Genomic DNA, 18,865 nt, shown 5'->3' on the forward strand with positions numbered 1-18,865 from the left:
ACAACAAAGCAATAACAAAAACAAAAACAAGTCGCGTAAGGCGAAAATACAATATTTAGTCAAGTAGCTGCCCTTTTTCAGCAAGACCGTATACTCGTAGCATCGTCAGTCCACCGCTCATGGCAAAGGCAGTGAAATTGACAAGAAGAGCGGGGTAGTAGTTGCGCTAAGAAGGATAGCACGCTTTTCTGTACCTCTCTTTGTTTTAACTTTCTGAGCGTGTTTTTAATCCAAACATATCATATCTATATGTTTTTGGAATCAGGAACCGACAAGGAATAAGATGAAAGTGTTTTTAAATTGATTTCGAAAAAAAAATTTTGATAATAATTTTTATATATTTAATTTTCAGAGCTTGTTTTTAATCCGAATATAACATATTTATATGTTTTTGGAATCAGCAAATGATGGAGAATAAGATAAACGTAAATTTGGATCGTTTTATAAATTTTTATTTTTTTTTACAATTTTTCGATTTTTAATGACCAAAGTCATAAATTAATTTTTAAGCCACCAAGCTGAAATGCAATACCGAACCCCGGGCTTCGTCGAAGATTACTTGACCAAAATTTCAACCAATTTGGTTGAAAAATGAGGGCGTGACAGTGCCGCCTCAACTTTCACGAAAAGCCGGATATGACGTCATCAAAGACATTTATCAAAAAAATGAAAAAAACGTTCGGGGATTTCATACCCAGGAACTCTCATGTCAAATTTCATAAAGATCGGTCCAGTAGTTTAGTCTGAATCGCTCTACACACACACACAGACACACACACAGACACACACACAGACACACGCACATACACCATACCCTCGTTTCGATTCCCCCTCGATGTTAAAATATTTAGTCAAAACTTGACTAAATATAACAAGTCGCGTAAGGCGAAAATACAACATTTAGTCAAGTAGCTGTCGAACTCACAGAATGAAACTGAACGCAATGCAACGCAGCAAGACCGTATACTCGTAGCATCGTCAGTCCACCGCGCACGGCAAAGGCAGTGAAATTGACAGGAAGAGCGGGGTAGTACTTGCGCTGAGAAGGATAGCACGCTTTTCTGTACCTCTCTTTGTTTTAACTTTCTGAGCGTGTTTTTAATCCAAACATATCATATCTATATGTTTTTGGAATCAGGAACCGACAAGGAATAAGATGAAAGTGTTTTTAAATTGATTTCAAAAATTTAATTTTGATAATAATTTTTATATATTTAATTTTCAGAGCTTGTTTTTAATCCGAATATAACATATTTATATGTTTTTGGAATCAGCAAATGATGGAGAATAAGATGAACGTAAATTTGGATCGTTTTAGAATTTTTTTTTTTTTTACAATTTTCAGATTTTTAATGACCAAAGTCATTAATTAATTTTTAAGCCACCAAGCTGAAATGCAATACCGAAGTCCGGGCTTCGTCGAAGACTACTTGACCAAAATTTCAACCAATTTGGTTTAAAAATGAGAGCGTGACAGTGCCGCCTCAACTTTCACGAAAAGCCGGATATGACGTCATCAAAGACATTTATCAAAAAAAAGGAAAAAAAAAGTTCGGGGATATCATACCCAGGAACTCTCATGTCAAATTTCATAAAGATCGGTCCAGTAGTTTGGTCTGAATCGCTCTACACGCACGCACACACGCACACACGCACACACACACACATACACCACGACCCTCGTTTCGATTCCCCCTCGATGTTAAAACATTTAGTCAAAACTTGACTAAATGTAACTAATTAAAAAACTTGACTAAATGTAACAACTCACACTCACACACTCACACACTGCACGCACGTAAGCACGCACGCACGCAAGCACACACACACACGTGCACACACACACACACGCACACACACAGTTACAAACATATGCTTGCACACACACACACACACACACACACACACACACACACACACACACACACACACTCAATTGCACGCTTGCACATATACACACACACACAAACACGTACGCGAAAGAGAGAGAGAGAGAGAGAGAGAGAGAGAGAGAGAGAGAGAGAGAGAGAGAGAGAGAGAGAGAGAGAGAGAGAGAGAGAGAGAGAGAGAGAGAATTGAATTGAATTGAACTTTTAAGATTTAAGGCGAGAGAGAGAGAGAGAGAGAGAGAGAGAGAGAGAGAGAGAGAGAGAGAGAGAGAGAGAGAGTTAGAGACAGAGAGACAGAAAGACAGAGATAGAGAGAGACAGACAGAGACAGAGACAGAGACAGAGAAAGAGAGAGAGAGAGAGACAGAGAGAGAGAGAGAGACAGAGACAGAGAGACAGACACACACACACACACACACACACACACACACACACACACACACACACACACACACAGAGAGATACAAAACAGAGGCAGAGAGGGACAAACAGACAGAGAGTGAGAGAAAAAAACCCACCAGAGAGGCCTTTGATTATCCTGTATACAAGCGGCACCATTTGAGCCATACCAAGGAGGCCATTAACACAGCAGCCAAAATAGATTTCCTCGGCCAAAGAGAGCCCGCACCTCAACGAGAATATAATGACCACCGGTCGTGAGCGCACACATATCAATTTCAATTAAATGATGAGACCCGTCCACCCCTGGTGGAAAGAAGAAGGGACCGTTTTGGATAGAAAGATCAATACTATACTTTATGAACCTCGATCTATCTCTGAGCCACCTTCCCCTTCCCTTTCTGCCACCACCCCCTCCCCCCTCTCTCTCTCTCTCTCTCTCTCTCTCTCTGTCTTTCTCTGTCTGTCTGTCTGTCTGTCTCCTTCTCTCTCTTTCTCTTCTATCCCTCTCTATCTCTCTCTCCCTCCTCCACTCTCTCTCTCTCTCCCTCCCTCTCTCTCCCTCCCTCTCTCTCTCTCCCTCCCCCTCCCTCTCTCTCTCTCTCTCTCTCTCTCTCTCTGTCCCTGCCTCTCCGTTTTCAATATCACGCGTAAGTTTCCTTCGTCTTCCCCCCCCCCTCCCCACCCCCGCCCCTCCGCCTGGCCTCGCCTATAATTCTTAAGCTTGTCCACTATCCTACCATACCATACCCCCCCCCCCCCCCCATCTCTCAACCTCAAACCAGACATTACAGTACAATAATAGAAATGCCAGAGGGTAATGGCTCTAAAACTACAAGCAGAACTACTGTCAGGATGCGAATGATTGTCAGCAAAGATGGTGGAAACATATTGATTTCGTCTCAGCCCCCATCCTGAAGCCCTTCTTGGAAATGTACGGTAGGTGTTTACCAAGACGACGATTAAATACAGAGCCTCCCGTAACAGGGTAACATTTGTCACTTGCACGTCTTGGTCCGCCGTTACAAGAGTACAGAAGAATTGGAAGAATTTGTTTGCAAAGTTTCATGAAGATCTGTCTAGTAGTTTTCTGGGAATCGCTCTGCGCACACACACTGACACAGACACACAGTCACAGACACACAGTCACAGACACGCACGCACGCACGCACACACACACACTCTCTCTCTATTTCTCTCTCTCTATTTCTCTCTCTCTCTTTCTCTCTCTCTTTCTCTCCTCTGTTTCTCTCTCTCTTTCTCTCTCTCTCTTTCTCTCTCTCTCGCCACCACCACCACCGTCATCACCACCACCACTCTCGTCTTGTTTCCTTGTATATTCGAAAACAAAGCTTGAATGAATCGTGGCTTCGCCCCTGCCTCATTTTTGACCCAGGTCAAATTTTATTACTTTTTTTTGCAATGCCATCCTTAACATTGAGTAACAGAGCTGACTCTAGAGTTATTTTTCTGTCGATTATGTCGATCAGTTTCCATAGAGTCGTAAAAGCTTCTTGAAATTTTGAAATTATAAAACCCTGAACTCATTTTTTTTTTATATGGTCGTCTAGAGTGTGCAACATTAGTGTCAGTCGAAAATGACAGCAATTTTACAAAAAAAGATAATTCAGATGAAATGCGTTTCTTCTTTTGAAATCAGTTTCGTTTCGAACATTTCTTCTGCAATTTTATGTATTTTCCTTTTCTCTTCTTCTGTCGTCTCTTTGATCTGGGAAAGATTTCTTGTTCTTGTTTCTATTGGAATTTTCAGGGGCTTTCATGTGAAATTCCAGAATTAAGCGGTCGCTATAAAAGACATTAGTTAAATTTCACGTTGCTTTTAAATCCTGCATTTCTTCAAGACATCTTCAACGATGCGTTTTACATTATTATACTTTGTTTGAAATTTGGCTTTCAAGCGTATAAGTTGTCGTAAACATTTTCATTACCACATCATCTTCGGTCGGTTTTGGCCACTTGTCAGAGGATACTAAAACAAAAACATGTTGTACTGAAGAAAATATAACGAAAGAGAAATACAAGCCCAACAACAGACAGACTGCTTACATTCCAAATTGTGTGCCTTAACCCAAAGAGAAGTGTAAACCGAACAAAATTAACTTAACTAAATGGAACGTTTAATTTTGACAAAACAAGCTTGCTTGCTTGCTTGTTTGTTTGCTTAACGCCCAGCCGACCACGAAGGGCCATATCAGGGCGGTGCTGCTTTGACATATAACGTGCGCCACACACAAGACAGAAGTCGCAGCACAGGCTTCATGTCTCACCCAGTCACATTATTCTGACACCGGACCAACCAGTCCTTGCACTAACCCCATAATGCCAGACGCCAGGCGGAGCAGCCACTAGATTGCCAATTTTAAAGTCTTAGGTATGACCCGGCCGGGGTTCGAACCCACGACCTCCCGATCACGGGGCGGACGCCTCACCACTAGGCCACCGTGCCGGTGGACAAAACAAGACACATCGACCAAAATAATGGTCTAAATAGTGAACACACAGGCACATAGTTATAAATCAAATGAAAAATATATTACAAGACTTCGCTCATTCTGGTTTCGATGTCTGGCAAGATGATCGGATTCGCAAACGAATGACGAAAGGAAATTAATCGAACGCACAATCAGCTAAGTTTTCTACTTTTTCGTGTGTCTCATAATTATTTGTCTGGCTGTCAATTATAAAAAAGCCATTGGGTCGATGCACTTGTGAATGTGACGATATCATTAGGCCAAAAAAAAAAGAAATAGTCTGTTTACGGTAACCCGACCGACCCTATTTTTTTCGCGCGACCCTAGACTTTTTTTGGCATTTGGGGGGAAAAAAAAAAGCAAAATAACGTAAAAATATGGTTTTTTGAAAAAAAAAAGAAAAAAAAATCCCGACCTACCGACCCTATTTTTTGGGCCTATGTTACCGTAAACAGACCTTTTTTGGGGGGGCCTTACATGCATGTCTCTAATAGGTAAGCTTCCTGTGAGGACGTTAACCCCCCGCCCCCCCCCCTCCCCCATCTAGTATCGCACTTGTGAATTTCTTGTATTGTCAAAAATCAAACGTTCCATTTACGGGTGACGATTTTGTGTGTGTTACTATATACTTGACACTACTCTGTAGCTATAGCCTGTCTTTAACTGGGCAAAGTCGACTACACGAAGTGTACTCCGCGAAGCTGGCCGCACGAAGCTTCAGCACTGAGTTTTCTGTTAAAAGACTTCGCGAAGTCGACTTCGGGCTCCATCAAGGACCGCCTTTAGGGCACACATTTCTATAGCTAAGGGCACACATTTCTATAGCTAAGGGCACACATTTCTATAGCTACGGGCACACATTTCTATAGCTAAGGGCACAAATTTCTATAGCTAAGGGCACACATTTCTATAGCTAAGGGCACATATTTCTATAGCTACGGGCACACATTTCTATAGCTACGGGCACACATTTCTATAGCTAAGGGCATACATTTCTATAGCTAAGGGCACACATTTCTATAGCTACGGGCACACATTTCTATTGGTAAGGACACACATTTCTATAGCTACGGGCACACATTTCTATAGCTAAGGGCACACATTTCTATAGCTACGGGCACACATTTCTATAGCTACGGGCACACATTTCTATAGCTAAGGGCACACATTTCTATAGCTAAGGGCACACATTTCTATAGCTACGGGCACACATTTCTATAGCTAAGGGCACACATTTCTATAGCTAAGGGCACACATTTCTATAGCTAAGGGCACACATTTCTATAGCTACGGGCACACATTTCTATAGCTACGGGCACACATTTCTATAGCTAAGGGCACACATTTCTATAGCTAAGGGCACACATTTCTATAGCTAAGGGCACACATTTCTATAGCTACGGGCACACATTTCTATAGCTAAGGGCACACATTTCTATAGCTACGGGCACACATTTCTATAGCTAAGGGCACACATTTCTATAGCTAAGGGCACACATTTCTATAGCTAAGGGCACACATTTCTATAGCTACGGGCACACATTTCTATAGCTAAGGGCACACATTTCTATAGCTACGGGCACACATTTCTATAGCTAAGGGCACACATTTCTATAGCTAAGGGCACACATTTCTATAGCTAAGGGCACACATTTCTATAGCTAAGGGCACACATTTCTATAGCTAAGGGCACACATTTCTATAGCTAAGGGCACACATTTCTATAGCTAAGGGCACAAAAACGGACGTTAGTGTCTTAGCCGGCGATGACGAATAAGATGGCAACATTTGTTCCCATTCTGTGTGCTGTGGAAAGGACGCGAGGGTATTAATAAAGACATTTTCTTTAAGGTCATGGCGTGCTTGCTCGCATTTAGAGGGCGAGAGGTGTTTTATCGCTTCCTGAGATTTAAGAAGAAAGACCCCGCTAATTTCTCCGGTCAATGTGACCTTGCACACGCAATCGTACTTCTAATTACGCGTCATCGTGACCTTTCTTTTAGCGATAGCCGTTTAAAGGAATACTATTGATCTGACCGATGGGGGGAGGGAGGGGGAGGGGGTATTTTTCGTCGAATTTGACGAATCTGGGGAATCCACTGTGCCTTAATCTAGACGCACACGACGCAATTTGCGCGAAAACCGCACCACAAGTATGATCAAGCGAGTGAATGCGTTCCAGGGCGCTGCTTCCCCGGTGTTGGAAACAAAAGTTAGTTCGTCTTTGCTTCAAGACGGCCAGCGCCATCTATGACGTGGCAGCCTAGTAACCGCGTCACTCACACAAACAAGGGACGTCATTCAGTGGAAGTACCCCAACCCAACCCTCACACAAATTGATCTTTCTTTGACTATTTTACTACATCTAATTAATGAATTGAGGATGTTTGTTTGTTTGTTTGTTTGCTTAACGCCCAGCCGACCACGAAGGGCCATATCAGGGCGGTGCTGCTTTGACATTTAACGTGCGCCACACACAAGACAGAAGTCGCAGCACAGGCTTCATGTCTCACCCAGTCACATTATTCTGACACCGGACCAACCAGTCCTAGCACTAACCCCATAATGCCAGACGCCAGGCGGAGCAGCCACTAGATTGCCAATTTTAAAGTCTTAGGTATGACCCGGCCGGGGTTCGAACCCACGACCTCCCGATCACGGGGCAGACGCCTTACCACTAGGCCAACCGTGCCGGTAATTGAGGGTGAAAGTCGCTTGTTCATTTCAATGCTTGTTATTCTCTCAGGTGCCAGGAGAAAGGTTCCGTACAACTCTCGCTTACTCCAGTACACATGTCGTATATGCATGAAGAGCGATTACTTCCCTTTGGTTATTGAAATACATCTAATTACTTTTTGAAACACACGCTTCTCCAAAGTGAAGGCAGTCCTGCGCGGTAGCAGAATTTGTACGCAGAATCATATGGTATAACTTTGGAAGCGACCTGAGGGCGTTTTATCTTAGATATTATCGCTTTAACTTCCGCATCGTGCTATCTTGGTTTTAAAGCTACTGTCCTCCTCTCGCACGCGTCCCACGGGCTTAGCTTTTACGGGGGAAAAGATGTATCCTTTCACTTGAACACATACAGAAATTCAAATACCGTTGCTGCGTTTTTGGCAGTTTTTTAACTGTCGAATTGAGTGAGCAGATTCACATGGGTGTCACCTTCGGAGTTATATTTCAACAACATAAAACAAGAGGCGAAGCCTTCAAGGCTCACGTAAGAAATCGACAAACAGTAACACAAACTCAATCACTCCGTCACACACACACACACACACACACTCACACACACACACACACACACACACACACACACACACACACACACACACACACACACACACACACACACACACACAGAAAGAGCATAGGTGAAACTGTGCAAGAAAGCGAGACACTAGATCTAGATCTGTCTGTCTGCATGTAGCCTACTTACTGGGACACGACTGCCAACTAGTCTCGGCCCGCTCAAAATGATAATGACCGAGACTTTCAGTCCTTCGCGTGACGTCTAACCCTCTTACGTCATAATGTGACGTCAATGTAATGTGACGTCTTCAAATGTTAGAGTTTCTACCACAGACATACACACGCACACACGCACGCACATACGCACGCACGCACAGACAGACAAAGTTACGATCGCATAGGCTACACTTACGTGAGCCAATGACAATCTTCAAAAAGCGCCACCTAAATGTTGGTTGTTGACATGTGTTTAAAGGCCCACTTCGCCTCACTGTCTCTGGTCTAGCCAGGCTAACCTGGGATAAGACCATCCATCCACTTGGTCAGATACCACAAATGAACAGCCTGAGTTCTCTGTATGCACACTGTTTTTTTAATGTTTTTTTTTTTTTAAGAATTAATGAAGTAAAAGGCACCGGTGCCATTTTTAGGGGAAAAAAAATCCTAACTCACCTCAGCAAGCAGTCAAGGTGTTCAGTTTTGGTATGTGACCAAATGGAGGGATGGTCTTATTACCCAATATTGACGGACTGTGTGATATCTTCTGCTATGGTCTGTTGAGACAGTGATATCAAAATCGAGACCGGAGGTCGAGATTTTGATATCACCGTCGAAACAGACCAATGGCAGAAGATATCATCACACAGTCAGTCAATGTTAGATATATTGCTAATTCTCTGGACATTTTGTATTTACTGTAAAGAAATTACAAAAGTATTTGTCTCAGTTTTGGCTGTTCCATATCCCTCCCTCTGATTATTATTTCTTTTTGTTCACTCTTTTCTTGTACTTTTCAGTATTTCAAAATGTCTTTTCTTTCAAAAAGTCTTTAGTCACTTGCTCAACTAAATTCTGGGACAATTACATTTTCATATATATTTGTTTGTTTTTAAATTTAGGTGTTTTTGTTTTTGAAGTGGGGAAGCAATAAAGAGGTCGTCGATATCAAAACGGATATCGACGGAAATGTCGTCGATATCACTTTTGCACTGAGCTCAGTTTTGCCCAATTGACCAATGGAAATCCACGTAACATATGAAATAGCAATATTCCACGTAAAAGCCAGGCCATATCTCAGACAGTGAGGCGAGACAGTGTTTTCACGAGGCGGGGTGGGCCTTTAAGTTATAGGATGCTGTCATCCGGTGTAATTAAGAGTATTAACACATCTGTTGTGGTGAACATGAGATGGAATGTAATGTTAACCATTAGGTGCTGAAAAAAGATACGCTGTAATTAGCTGGCAAAGACCCTGGATTTAACGAGGACGTTACACTCGTGTGGGTGGGGAGGCTTTGTAAAGAGCGGATTTCAGACTTTATGTCGGTGGTTTTTATGTTCGAAGCGGATTTTAGACTTTATGTAGGCGTTGTTTTGTTCGAAGCGGATTTTAGACTTTATGTGGGCGTTGTTTTGTTGGGAGCGGATTTTATACTTATTTTTTGTTTTTTTGTTTTTTTGTTCTTGGGTAAGTAAAATGGTTTTAACTCGTTCTGGGATTTGGGGTTTAGGATAAAAGAGACTCGTTTGTTTCTGAGCTGCACACCGCTGAAAATACATTCTATTGATGTTATGACTGACCAGATTTGGGCTGAAAATCTTGTTGTTAAGGTCATGTAGAGTTAAGTTTATTTTAGGTGAGTATGGTTATCGTCTTATCAGTAGCATTTTCAGTGAGTACTATATTTGTGTCTTATTCTAAACATTCACATTGTCCACTTCCAAACAGATTGTTCTTAAAAATACCTAGATTTTACCTCGCACCTGATGTATATCACAGCACCTTATCTACTTGCTTGTTGCAGAGAATAGTGCTCATCGTTTGAGGTTTGGAATAACAGCAAGCCGAGCGCATCTGAAACGTGACAGTTAAAAGTCGATAGAAAATCCTGGTTGTATAGACTTTACAAGGCTCCCCACGGAAGCCCTTCCTAGAGGGTCCCGGGACCCCCACTTCCAATCTTTAGAGGGTACAAGGACCCCCACTGCAGAATTGTTGAGGGTCCCAAGGGTCCAAAATCCAAAAAGTCCCTGTGTACTTATAAAACATTGTGGACACGCATAGTGTACTGCGTACAATATATGACGATTGCAGTGTGAAAAATATCTACGGTACGCACGATAAAGGAAATGTAGTGCGTCCCAGGACCCGCTTTTTTAAAGTTTAGTGCGTCCCGGGACCCCCTCCATACATTGATAGTACGTGTTTTCGGCTTCCAGTGCGTATAGGACGCAGGGACGCGCAGTTCAGGGAGCCCTGCTTTGTGCAATCAATCCACAGCATTCTCCTTGACATTACGTTCTATACATTACCAATCATCAACAACAAATCCATTATTAGTTTATGTCACCATAGTTAGATCTCGAATGAACATGACATTTGGCACAAATGTACATGAGGATTGATCAGCTCCCGAGTACATGACGAGGGACTGCTGACGCTTGAATTAGATTACTTAAATCATATCTAATGATTATATATACTGTGATCCTGAACTTGATCAAACTGTACCACCATTTTCAACGTAATTACTGTTGCGCTAGTTTCAGCTTCTGAAATCCTATTTAAATCTTGTTCGTTCCACTCCCTGACATACCGCCTTCCTACCCCCCCCCCCCCCCCCCGCCCCACCCCCACATCCCCCCCCCCCCCACTGTCCAACCCAGGAAAGCCCCTTCACACCCAGCATTCTCCTTTACATTACGTTCTATACATTACCAATCATCAACAACAAATCCATTATTATTTTATGTTACCATAGTTAGATCTCGAATGAACATGACATTTGGCACAAATGTACATGAGGATTGATCAGCTCCCGAGTACATGACGAGGGACTGCTGACGCTTGAATTAGATTACTTAAATCATATCTAATGATTATATATACTGTGATCCTGAACTTGATCAAACTGTACCCCCATTTTCAACGTAATTACTGTTACGCTAGTTTCAGCTTCTGAAATCCTATTTAAATCTTGTTCGTTCCACTCCCTGACATACCGCCTTCCTACCCCCCCCCCCCCCCCCCGCCCCACCCCCACATCCCCCCCCCCCCACTGTCCAACCCAGGAAAGCCCCTTCACACCCAGCCCTACCCCCACCCCCCCTCCCACTGTCCAACCCAGGAAAGCCCCTTCACACCCAGCCCTACCCCCACCCTCCCTCCCACTGTCCAACCCAGGAAAGCCCCTTCACACCCAGCCCTACCCCCACCCCCCTCCCACTGTCCAACCCAGGAAAGCCCCTTCACACCCAGCCCTACCCCCACCCCCCCTCCCACTGTCCAACCCAGGAAAGCCCCTTCACACCAAGCCCTACCCCCCCTCCTCACCACCAACACCCAACCGTCCCTTTACACACCTAAATGTGTCAAGCGCAAAGAGCATAATTGTAAAGTTATGATGTTGCGCTATATAAATGCTCATTTATTATTATTATTATTATTAGTCCTATCCTACATACTGCCAGACACTGCTTCTGCCGCCGTTCTCACGCAGATAAAAGTAGACGTGATTTTTAACCACGCCCTTGTCGTGTGTGATGTCTAGTCTTAATTAACGAAAATTGAAACCATCGAGTTGATAAGTTTCCACAACCATCACCTTTGTGATGAGTTTCTGCCGCGAAAGTTATTTTCAGTACCAGTGTGTGATTTGTCTCTCCTGTCAACCGTACTGATGTTTGTTTCTTATCTTGTCTTTTGACTTTGCTTTCTTCACACAAGTGAATGTATCTATAAAGTTCGAACCGCGAGAATTAAATTATCTTTATATACCTTTGCCCTGCTTTTGGAATGTTTGGTTTGGCTATATCTGTGTTCGTGTCAATCTTGAAATCGGTTCTCATGGTCAATCGTTTTGTGAGATCACAGTGGGAAAAATCCCACTGTGTGTTGTTGTTGATTTTAACCTTAATGAATTTAACCTTGCCATTAGACCAATGAATCATAAGATCACTTTTTAAGGAAGTCACTAAACCCGCTTTTTCGAAGGAGTTTCTCCACAATAAAGTCTGAAACCGAATACTCGATCGTTACTCCGGTATTGACTATTTCAATTTCTACTTGGTTTAAACAATGTTTTATTAAATCAAACATGGTACAACAATACAACGATAAACAATAGAAACACGAACTCAAGCGAACAATTTCTACTTTCCCCCTCTTTATCACTGTATGTGTATGTGGTTGTGTATGAGTCTGTGAATGTGAATGTGTAAATTGCATGTGTATCTCGCTGTCTGCATGTCTCTCCTCAATGCCAACCCACTCTCACCCCCCCTCCCCCTTTCTAACCTAACCGTCTCCGTCACACTCTCTAATCTGAGACTGATTCCTTTCTTCTATATGCAATTATTTCTTTATTGTTTTTGTCTCAAACATTTCCTAACCCATTCCCTCGCTCCAACTGCTTATCTACCCCCCCCCCCCCCCCAGTTCTCCCTTCCCCTCTCCCTCCCCCTCCTCCGTCACACCTCCATCACGTCTAAGCACTTAATTCTATATTTTTCCATTAGACTGATTTCTCCCATTTTATTCTTCTGTCTGGCAGATTCTGTATTCAAGTTGAGGCGTTGTCATGGCGCGCACCATGGCTCACGTGATCCTGCCTTTCCTGGTTGCCATAGCGACAGCAGCGCCCCTGGCGGAAGAAATCGGAACCGGAGAACAGGTGGTCAACGTCAACGGTGACAGTAACGTGGTAGACAGAGGTCAGTATGATACAACAAGAACACCTTATAGAATAGTTCAGTCACATGAAAACATAGACACATAGACACCGTAGAACAGACACGGACATACACATGTCGTGTCGAATTCACGGAATTGCCGACTTCGCGGAATCAGCAACATTTTTGCCCGTTTGGCGTTGTCAGCAAAACGCTGCCCATTACGCGAAATCGGCAGCGTTTTGCTGAAAATGCGTAAAGGCTTCTAACAATTGCCCATTTCGCAAAAGCGGCAGCCAGCCTGTTACTGTTTGTGTCACCAAAACATTGCATTGACATGAATTTACCTCCCTACTATGGTTTTTATGGTCTGTGTTGGTCTGTGTCGAGCATACGTCAATTTCGTGTGAAGGAGCTTTTGCCAAACAACCCTTTTTAACACTGTCTAAGTGATCTATGCTCATTAAACGCTTTGGCGAATAATTCTAATTTAATGATAATAATAAGAAGAACATTTATATAGCGCTAAATCAAAAACTTTCGTTAAAAAGGCTTGCTCTAAGCGCTTGACATCTAAACTAAAACGTCATTCACACTCTTTACAATGATGTACAAGAACTTCATGTCACACTCTTTCATTCAGTATAGCACCATTCACACAGTTGTTATTCTGTACAAGACAATAAGTTAGTCTAACATTTAGAATGTTGATAAGATGAAAACAAGAGAAAACCAGACTGATTAAAACAACTGCTTAGTGCTAACAAAGCATGAATCTTAATGATAACGTAATACATGATCTTGTTGAGAAATAAATTGCCTCCACAAGAGTCTTTATCTTGTTAAAAAATATGCGTTTTTACGATTTGTGTAGCGTGTTGAAGTGACACGTTTGCCTGCAATCACGACTCTCTTGACCTCTACCCTGTATAACACAATTCATGAAAAATGACAAAACAAAAACGATTAAATACTGTGAACTAATCCTAGAGCCAGTAAAATAATTATCCTCCACGAATCTGTTTTTCTTTTTGATTTACCTTATCTGGTTCATATTTTACGACAATTTGAAAATGATGAAAAATCACTTGCAACAGTGGACGCAAAAGAGTTGTGTTTCTTTCGCCGGGTAATGTACATACATGGACAGACAATCAATCAATCAATCAATGAGTCTTATATCGCGCATATTCCGTGGGTACAGTTCTAGGCGCTCTGCAGTGATGCCGTGTGAGATGAAATTTTATACGGCCAGTAGATTGCAGCCATTTCGGCGCATATTTACCTTTCACGGCCTATTATTCCAAGTCACACGGGTATAGGTAGACAATTATTAACTGTGCCTAAGCAATTTTGCCAGGAAAGACCCTTTTGTCAATCGTGGGATCTTTAACGTGCACACCCAATGTAGTGTACACGGGGGGAGGTTCGGACACCGAAGAGAGTCTGCACACAAAGTTGACTCTGTGAAATAAATTTCCGCCGAAACTGGGATCGAACTCACGCTGACAGCGGCCAACTGAATACAAATCCAGCGCGCTACCAACTGAGCTATATCCCCGCCCCAGTCAGGGACATACAGACAGATAAGTAACATGGCTCTCCGCAGCTCCTTCGCTGGAATGTTTCCAGGCAAACCTTGGTGACGTGGGAGTGCCAGGTCCAGACGGACAGAGACAGAAAGTCAGAGAGACAGGGACACACGGAGACCGACAAACAGAGACAAAGACGGACAGACAGACAGACAGACAACCAGCTAGCCAAATAGACATCTGGACAGACAGACATAGAGGTTTTTCTTCTTTATTTCTAGAAATAGTGTCCCCAAAAAGGTAGGGTATTTTCGTGTTTCTATTACAGCCAGCAAAACAGACAGACAGACAGACAGACAGACAGACAAGCTATTCTCCTTTTTTCCCCTTTATCACCAGGTAGACACATGTGCAATCTAGAAATAGTGTCCTGAAAGAGGTCGGGAAGCTAGAACTAAGGGAGACTAAGATGGAGTATTCCACTAATCTTGTTCGCAAATTCCCAGCGGGGCACTAAGTTCCTAGGAAAGCAGAGTCGCACGCAATAGAACCATCCAGCGTCCCTTGGGGATTTAAAGGGACGTCGCCAAAGCCTTCATTACTTTCTGGTCATCGCTTGTACGACTGTCCTTCAACACCGTATATTTCATTTGTTTAGTTTCTTTGTGTCCACCCCTCTTACTACATGCAGAATGAAAAAACGAAAGTCTTGCTTGTTAGAGGTGTCGAAGACAGTTTTCCATTCAAATGTATTCATTTAAATGGACAAAAAAGTGTTGTTATTGTTATTGTTATTAATGGAACGTTTAATCATGAATTATTTGACTTAACTCTCTTCGCTGCTTGTGGACTATATATTCCATTTAATGGACAATAAAGTGTTGCTATTGTCATTGTTATTGTACTTTAAATGGTACTTTTAATCATGACTTTTTAACTTATAAATCTCTTTGATGATTGTGTAACATAAAGCCTCAACAATTGTTATCCACTTCCTCCGGTCTCTGGGTGTTCTTTTCGCCGCTACTAATCATAGACAAAACAAAACATTCCCTATTACGTCGATCTACTGGTCTTTGTCGGAGGTTGGGGAGGTAATACACGTTACAAGGCATGACTTACTCGCCGAAACAATCCTACAAGGTACTGACGAAGGGGGACGCAGACGTGGAAGACAACGCAAGAGCTGGTCCGACAACGTTAAAGAGTGGACGCAGATGAGCTTCCCTGACCTTCAGTCGACCGCCCCCAACAGAACAGCCTGGAGAAGGTTTTCTGCCTCATCAGCCTTCATGTTGCCCCGACGACTGTCCCAGTCAGGGGACTGATGATGATGTCTGGTCTTTGCGGTGGACTGACAAACAGATAATAATGAGACATCCAACAAAAAAAGAACCTAGCTCCGTTATCTCAAGATTATTTCATTATCGTTTTTTTATTCCTGAATTTAGAACGTTTGTTGTCTTTTTGGTGACTCCCTCTTCGTACAGACGTGAAACCTATAAACGTTAACACCTCCACTGCAGACGTGATACACTGACTTCATGTAAACTCAGTCACTTTGAGATACTGACAGATAGGTTTCGTGCTGTTGTTTGTCAACACGACCAGACGACAGTTTATACCACCTGTACATCGGTTTTCGAGACAAACCGGAAGCTTGCCAGACAGAATTAAACAAGAAGTCAGCTAACAGAGGGCGCCCCAGACACGAGATTGACCAGTTGCGTGATGTTACCACACGACAGCGTTTTGTTATTCAGCAGATACTATAAACCACAGTCTGTTTCCGACACAGGACAATCAATTCTATGTACTGTACAATTGCACGTGCGTGCACGGAAGTTGTTAACTTCCATCCAATGTTCTCAGATCTGGCGTTTTCGCTGTATACTAATGTACAAAGCATTTAGTAAAGCGCCATAAGACGTTTAATGATGAAAGGCACAATAAAAGAACGTTTTTATCATTATAGTTTCCAGTCTGTCTTACAAACAGGTGTTGTCTGACAACTTTTAATTCGGGATTCTTTGTGTTGTCACTTACTTTCAATTGCAGATTTCTATATAGAAAGAACTTTTGTTGCAAGGCGTCTTTCGTTTTCATGTGACAAGTCTCTTTCTCTTCACACACACACACACACACACACACACACACACACACACACACAAACACACACACGCACGCACGCACGCACGCACGCACTCGAACGCACGCACACACACACACACACACACACACACACACACACACACACACACACATACCCACCCAACCGTCACAGACGTATGCACAAACGCACTTACGCACTTACGCACGCACGCACACACGCACGCACACACACACACACACACACACACACACACACACACACACACACACACACACATACCCACCCAACCACACACGCATACATAAACGCACGGACGCACGCACGCACACTCACACGCACACACACACACGCACGCACACACACACTCACACACACACACAACCACAGACGTATACACAAACGCACACACGCACGCACGCACACGCACACACACACACACACACACACACACACACTCACACACACACACACACACACACACACACACACACACACACACACACACACACACGTCTTAAAATCTGTCTCTCCGTCTGCATGCAGCTAGACCATTGGACTGTTGTTTCTTTTTCCCCTTACTTCTTCTGTGATTGATTCACGTGTCCATGTTTTGTTTCTCTGTCGACAGCTAAGCGATCGAAATCGTCTCTGCGAACCAATCTGGTTCTCCTGCAGACAATCAAAATATTGTTCTAGTCGAGGCATCCTTATTCTTCTACATACGAACTGTTGTCCTTTCGTCTGCTGTAGTTGACGCCTTCTTGCTTCATGTGCCAACCTATCGTCTCTGTGTGCCAACATATCGTCACTGTGTGCCAACCTATCGTCTCTGTGTGCCAACCTATCGCCTCTATGTGCCAACCTATCGTCTCTTATGTCGTTTGTCTTAAGAAGCATCATTATTCTTCCATATAAAAAATGATGTCCTTCTGCCTGCAGCAATACACAATACTGTTTCCCCCACCCAATTCCTTCCACAACTGCCCTACACTCTAAGCTAAAGTGTTATACTTTTGAACACATTTCTGTGACAAGTTTTGAACACTTTGTGACATAGTACGTAGTTCTATTGGCAACAGTGGCAGACATAGTGTTCGCTTGTGTTCAAAATGAATACTTTTGAACACTATGCGTTTATTGTGTGTGACTCGTTTTGCAGTCGAACTATGTACTATATGTCACACAGTGTTTCAAAACGTGCTGAAAAATGGAGCACTTCTGTTTAGAGTGTATTTTTGACGTCTTCTTAGCTTCGTAGGCATTTGTCCAGGGGGCAGTTGTCGGGGTGAAATTGTCCGAGGGGCAATTTTACGGGGGGGAATTAGCTAGAACCGCTTCACGTGCCAAACTCTCGTCTTTGTGTCCACAGCCAAACGGGAGAATAAAGAGGCATCCGTATTCTTCTGCATACAAATTGTTGTCTTTTTCTCTGCAGCAGCAGTGCACAACACTGTTTTCTCCTACTCAAACCTACCCCCTTGCCCTACGTTTGAAGTTTTCTTGTTTCACGTGCCAAACTCTCGCCTCCGTGTCAAAACAAAATGGACGAAGGAAGAGGCATTCTTATTCTTTTACATACAAACTGTTGCCCTTCTCTCTGTAGCAGCGCACAATAATCCCCCCCCCCCCCACCCCCCGCCCCGAAACCTCTCCCACCTGACCTACTTTTGTCGTCTTCTTGTGTCACGTGCCAAACTCTCGTCTCTGTGTCAACAGCAAAGCAAGCGAAGAAAGAGGCATCCGTTTTGTTCCACACACAAACAGTTGTCGTTCTCTCTGCAGCAGTGCACAAGAATGCCCCCCCACCACGACATGACCTACTATTGAAGTCTTTTTGTTTCACATGCCAAACTCTCGTCTCTGTAGAGGCATATCCTTATTCTTCTACATACAAATTAAACTGTTGTCCTTCTCCCTGCAGCATGGCACAAGAATGCCCCCCCCCCCAAAAAAAAAAAAAAAAAAAAAAAAAAAAAAACACCCATCCCCACCTACTGTTGAAGTCTTCTTGCTTCACGTGCCAAACCCTCGTCTCTGTGTCCACAGCCAAGCGGGCGAAGGAGGAGATCGTGTTCGGCAACCAGCAGAACGGAGCGAGACTGGGAGCAGTCAAGAAGTCCGTGCCTCTCTTCCTCTCCGAGCAGGACCAGCAGCAGCCTCTCTTCCCCCAGCCTGAAAACCAGGACATGGCCGGGTACATGTTCGCGGAGAAGCAACAGCCTGTCTTACCCCAGGAGGCTGTCGTGGAGACGGAACCAGAAGGACAGCAGGTAGTGATAATAATCATACAGTGTA

At 43.3% G+C, this 18,865-nt stretch overlaps 1 protein-coding gene across 1 annotated transcript in view; it reads left to right on the forward strand.

The window, feature by feature from the left end:
* The window catches only part of LOC138962749 (uncharacterized), a 95,883-nt gene that overhangs the window by 67,459 nt on the left and 9,559 nt on the right, over positions 1–18,865 (forward strand). The window contains exons 2-3 of the mRNA XM_070334698.1: positions 12,808–12,967; positions 18,617–18,840. Of these exons, the coding sequence (XP_070190799.1) occupies positions 12,835–12,967; positions 18,617–18,840 (357 nt within the window). The 5' untranslated portion in view covers positions 12,808–12,834. The remainder of the gene's footprint in view (positions 1–12,807; positions 12,968–18,616; positions 18,841–18,865) is intronic.

This window comes from Littorina saxatilis, linkage group LG3, assembly GCF_037325665.1.
Source record: "Littorina saxatilis isolate snail1 linkage group LG3, US_GU_Lsax_2.0, whole genome shotgun sequence".
NCBI classification, from domain to species: Eukaryota; Metazoa; Mollusca; class Gastropoda; order Littorinimorpha; family Littorinidae; genus Littorina; species Littorina saxatilis.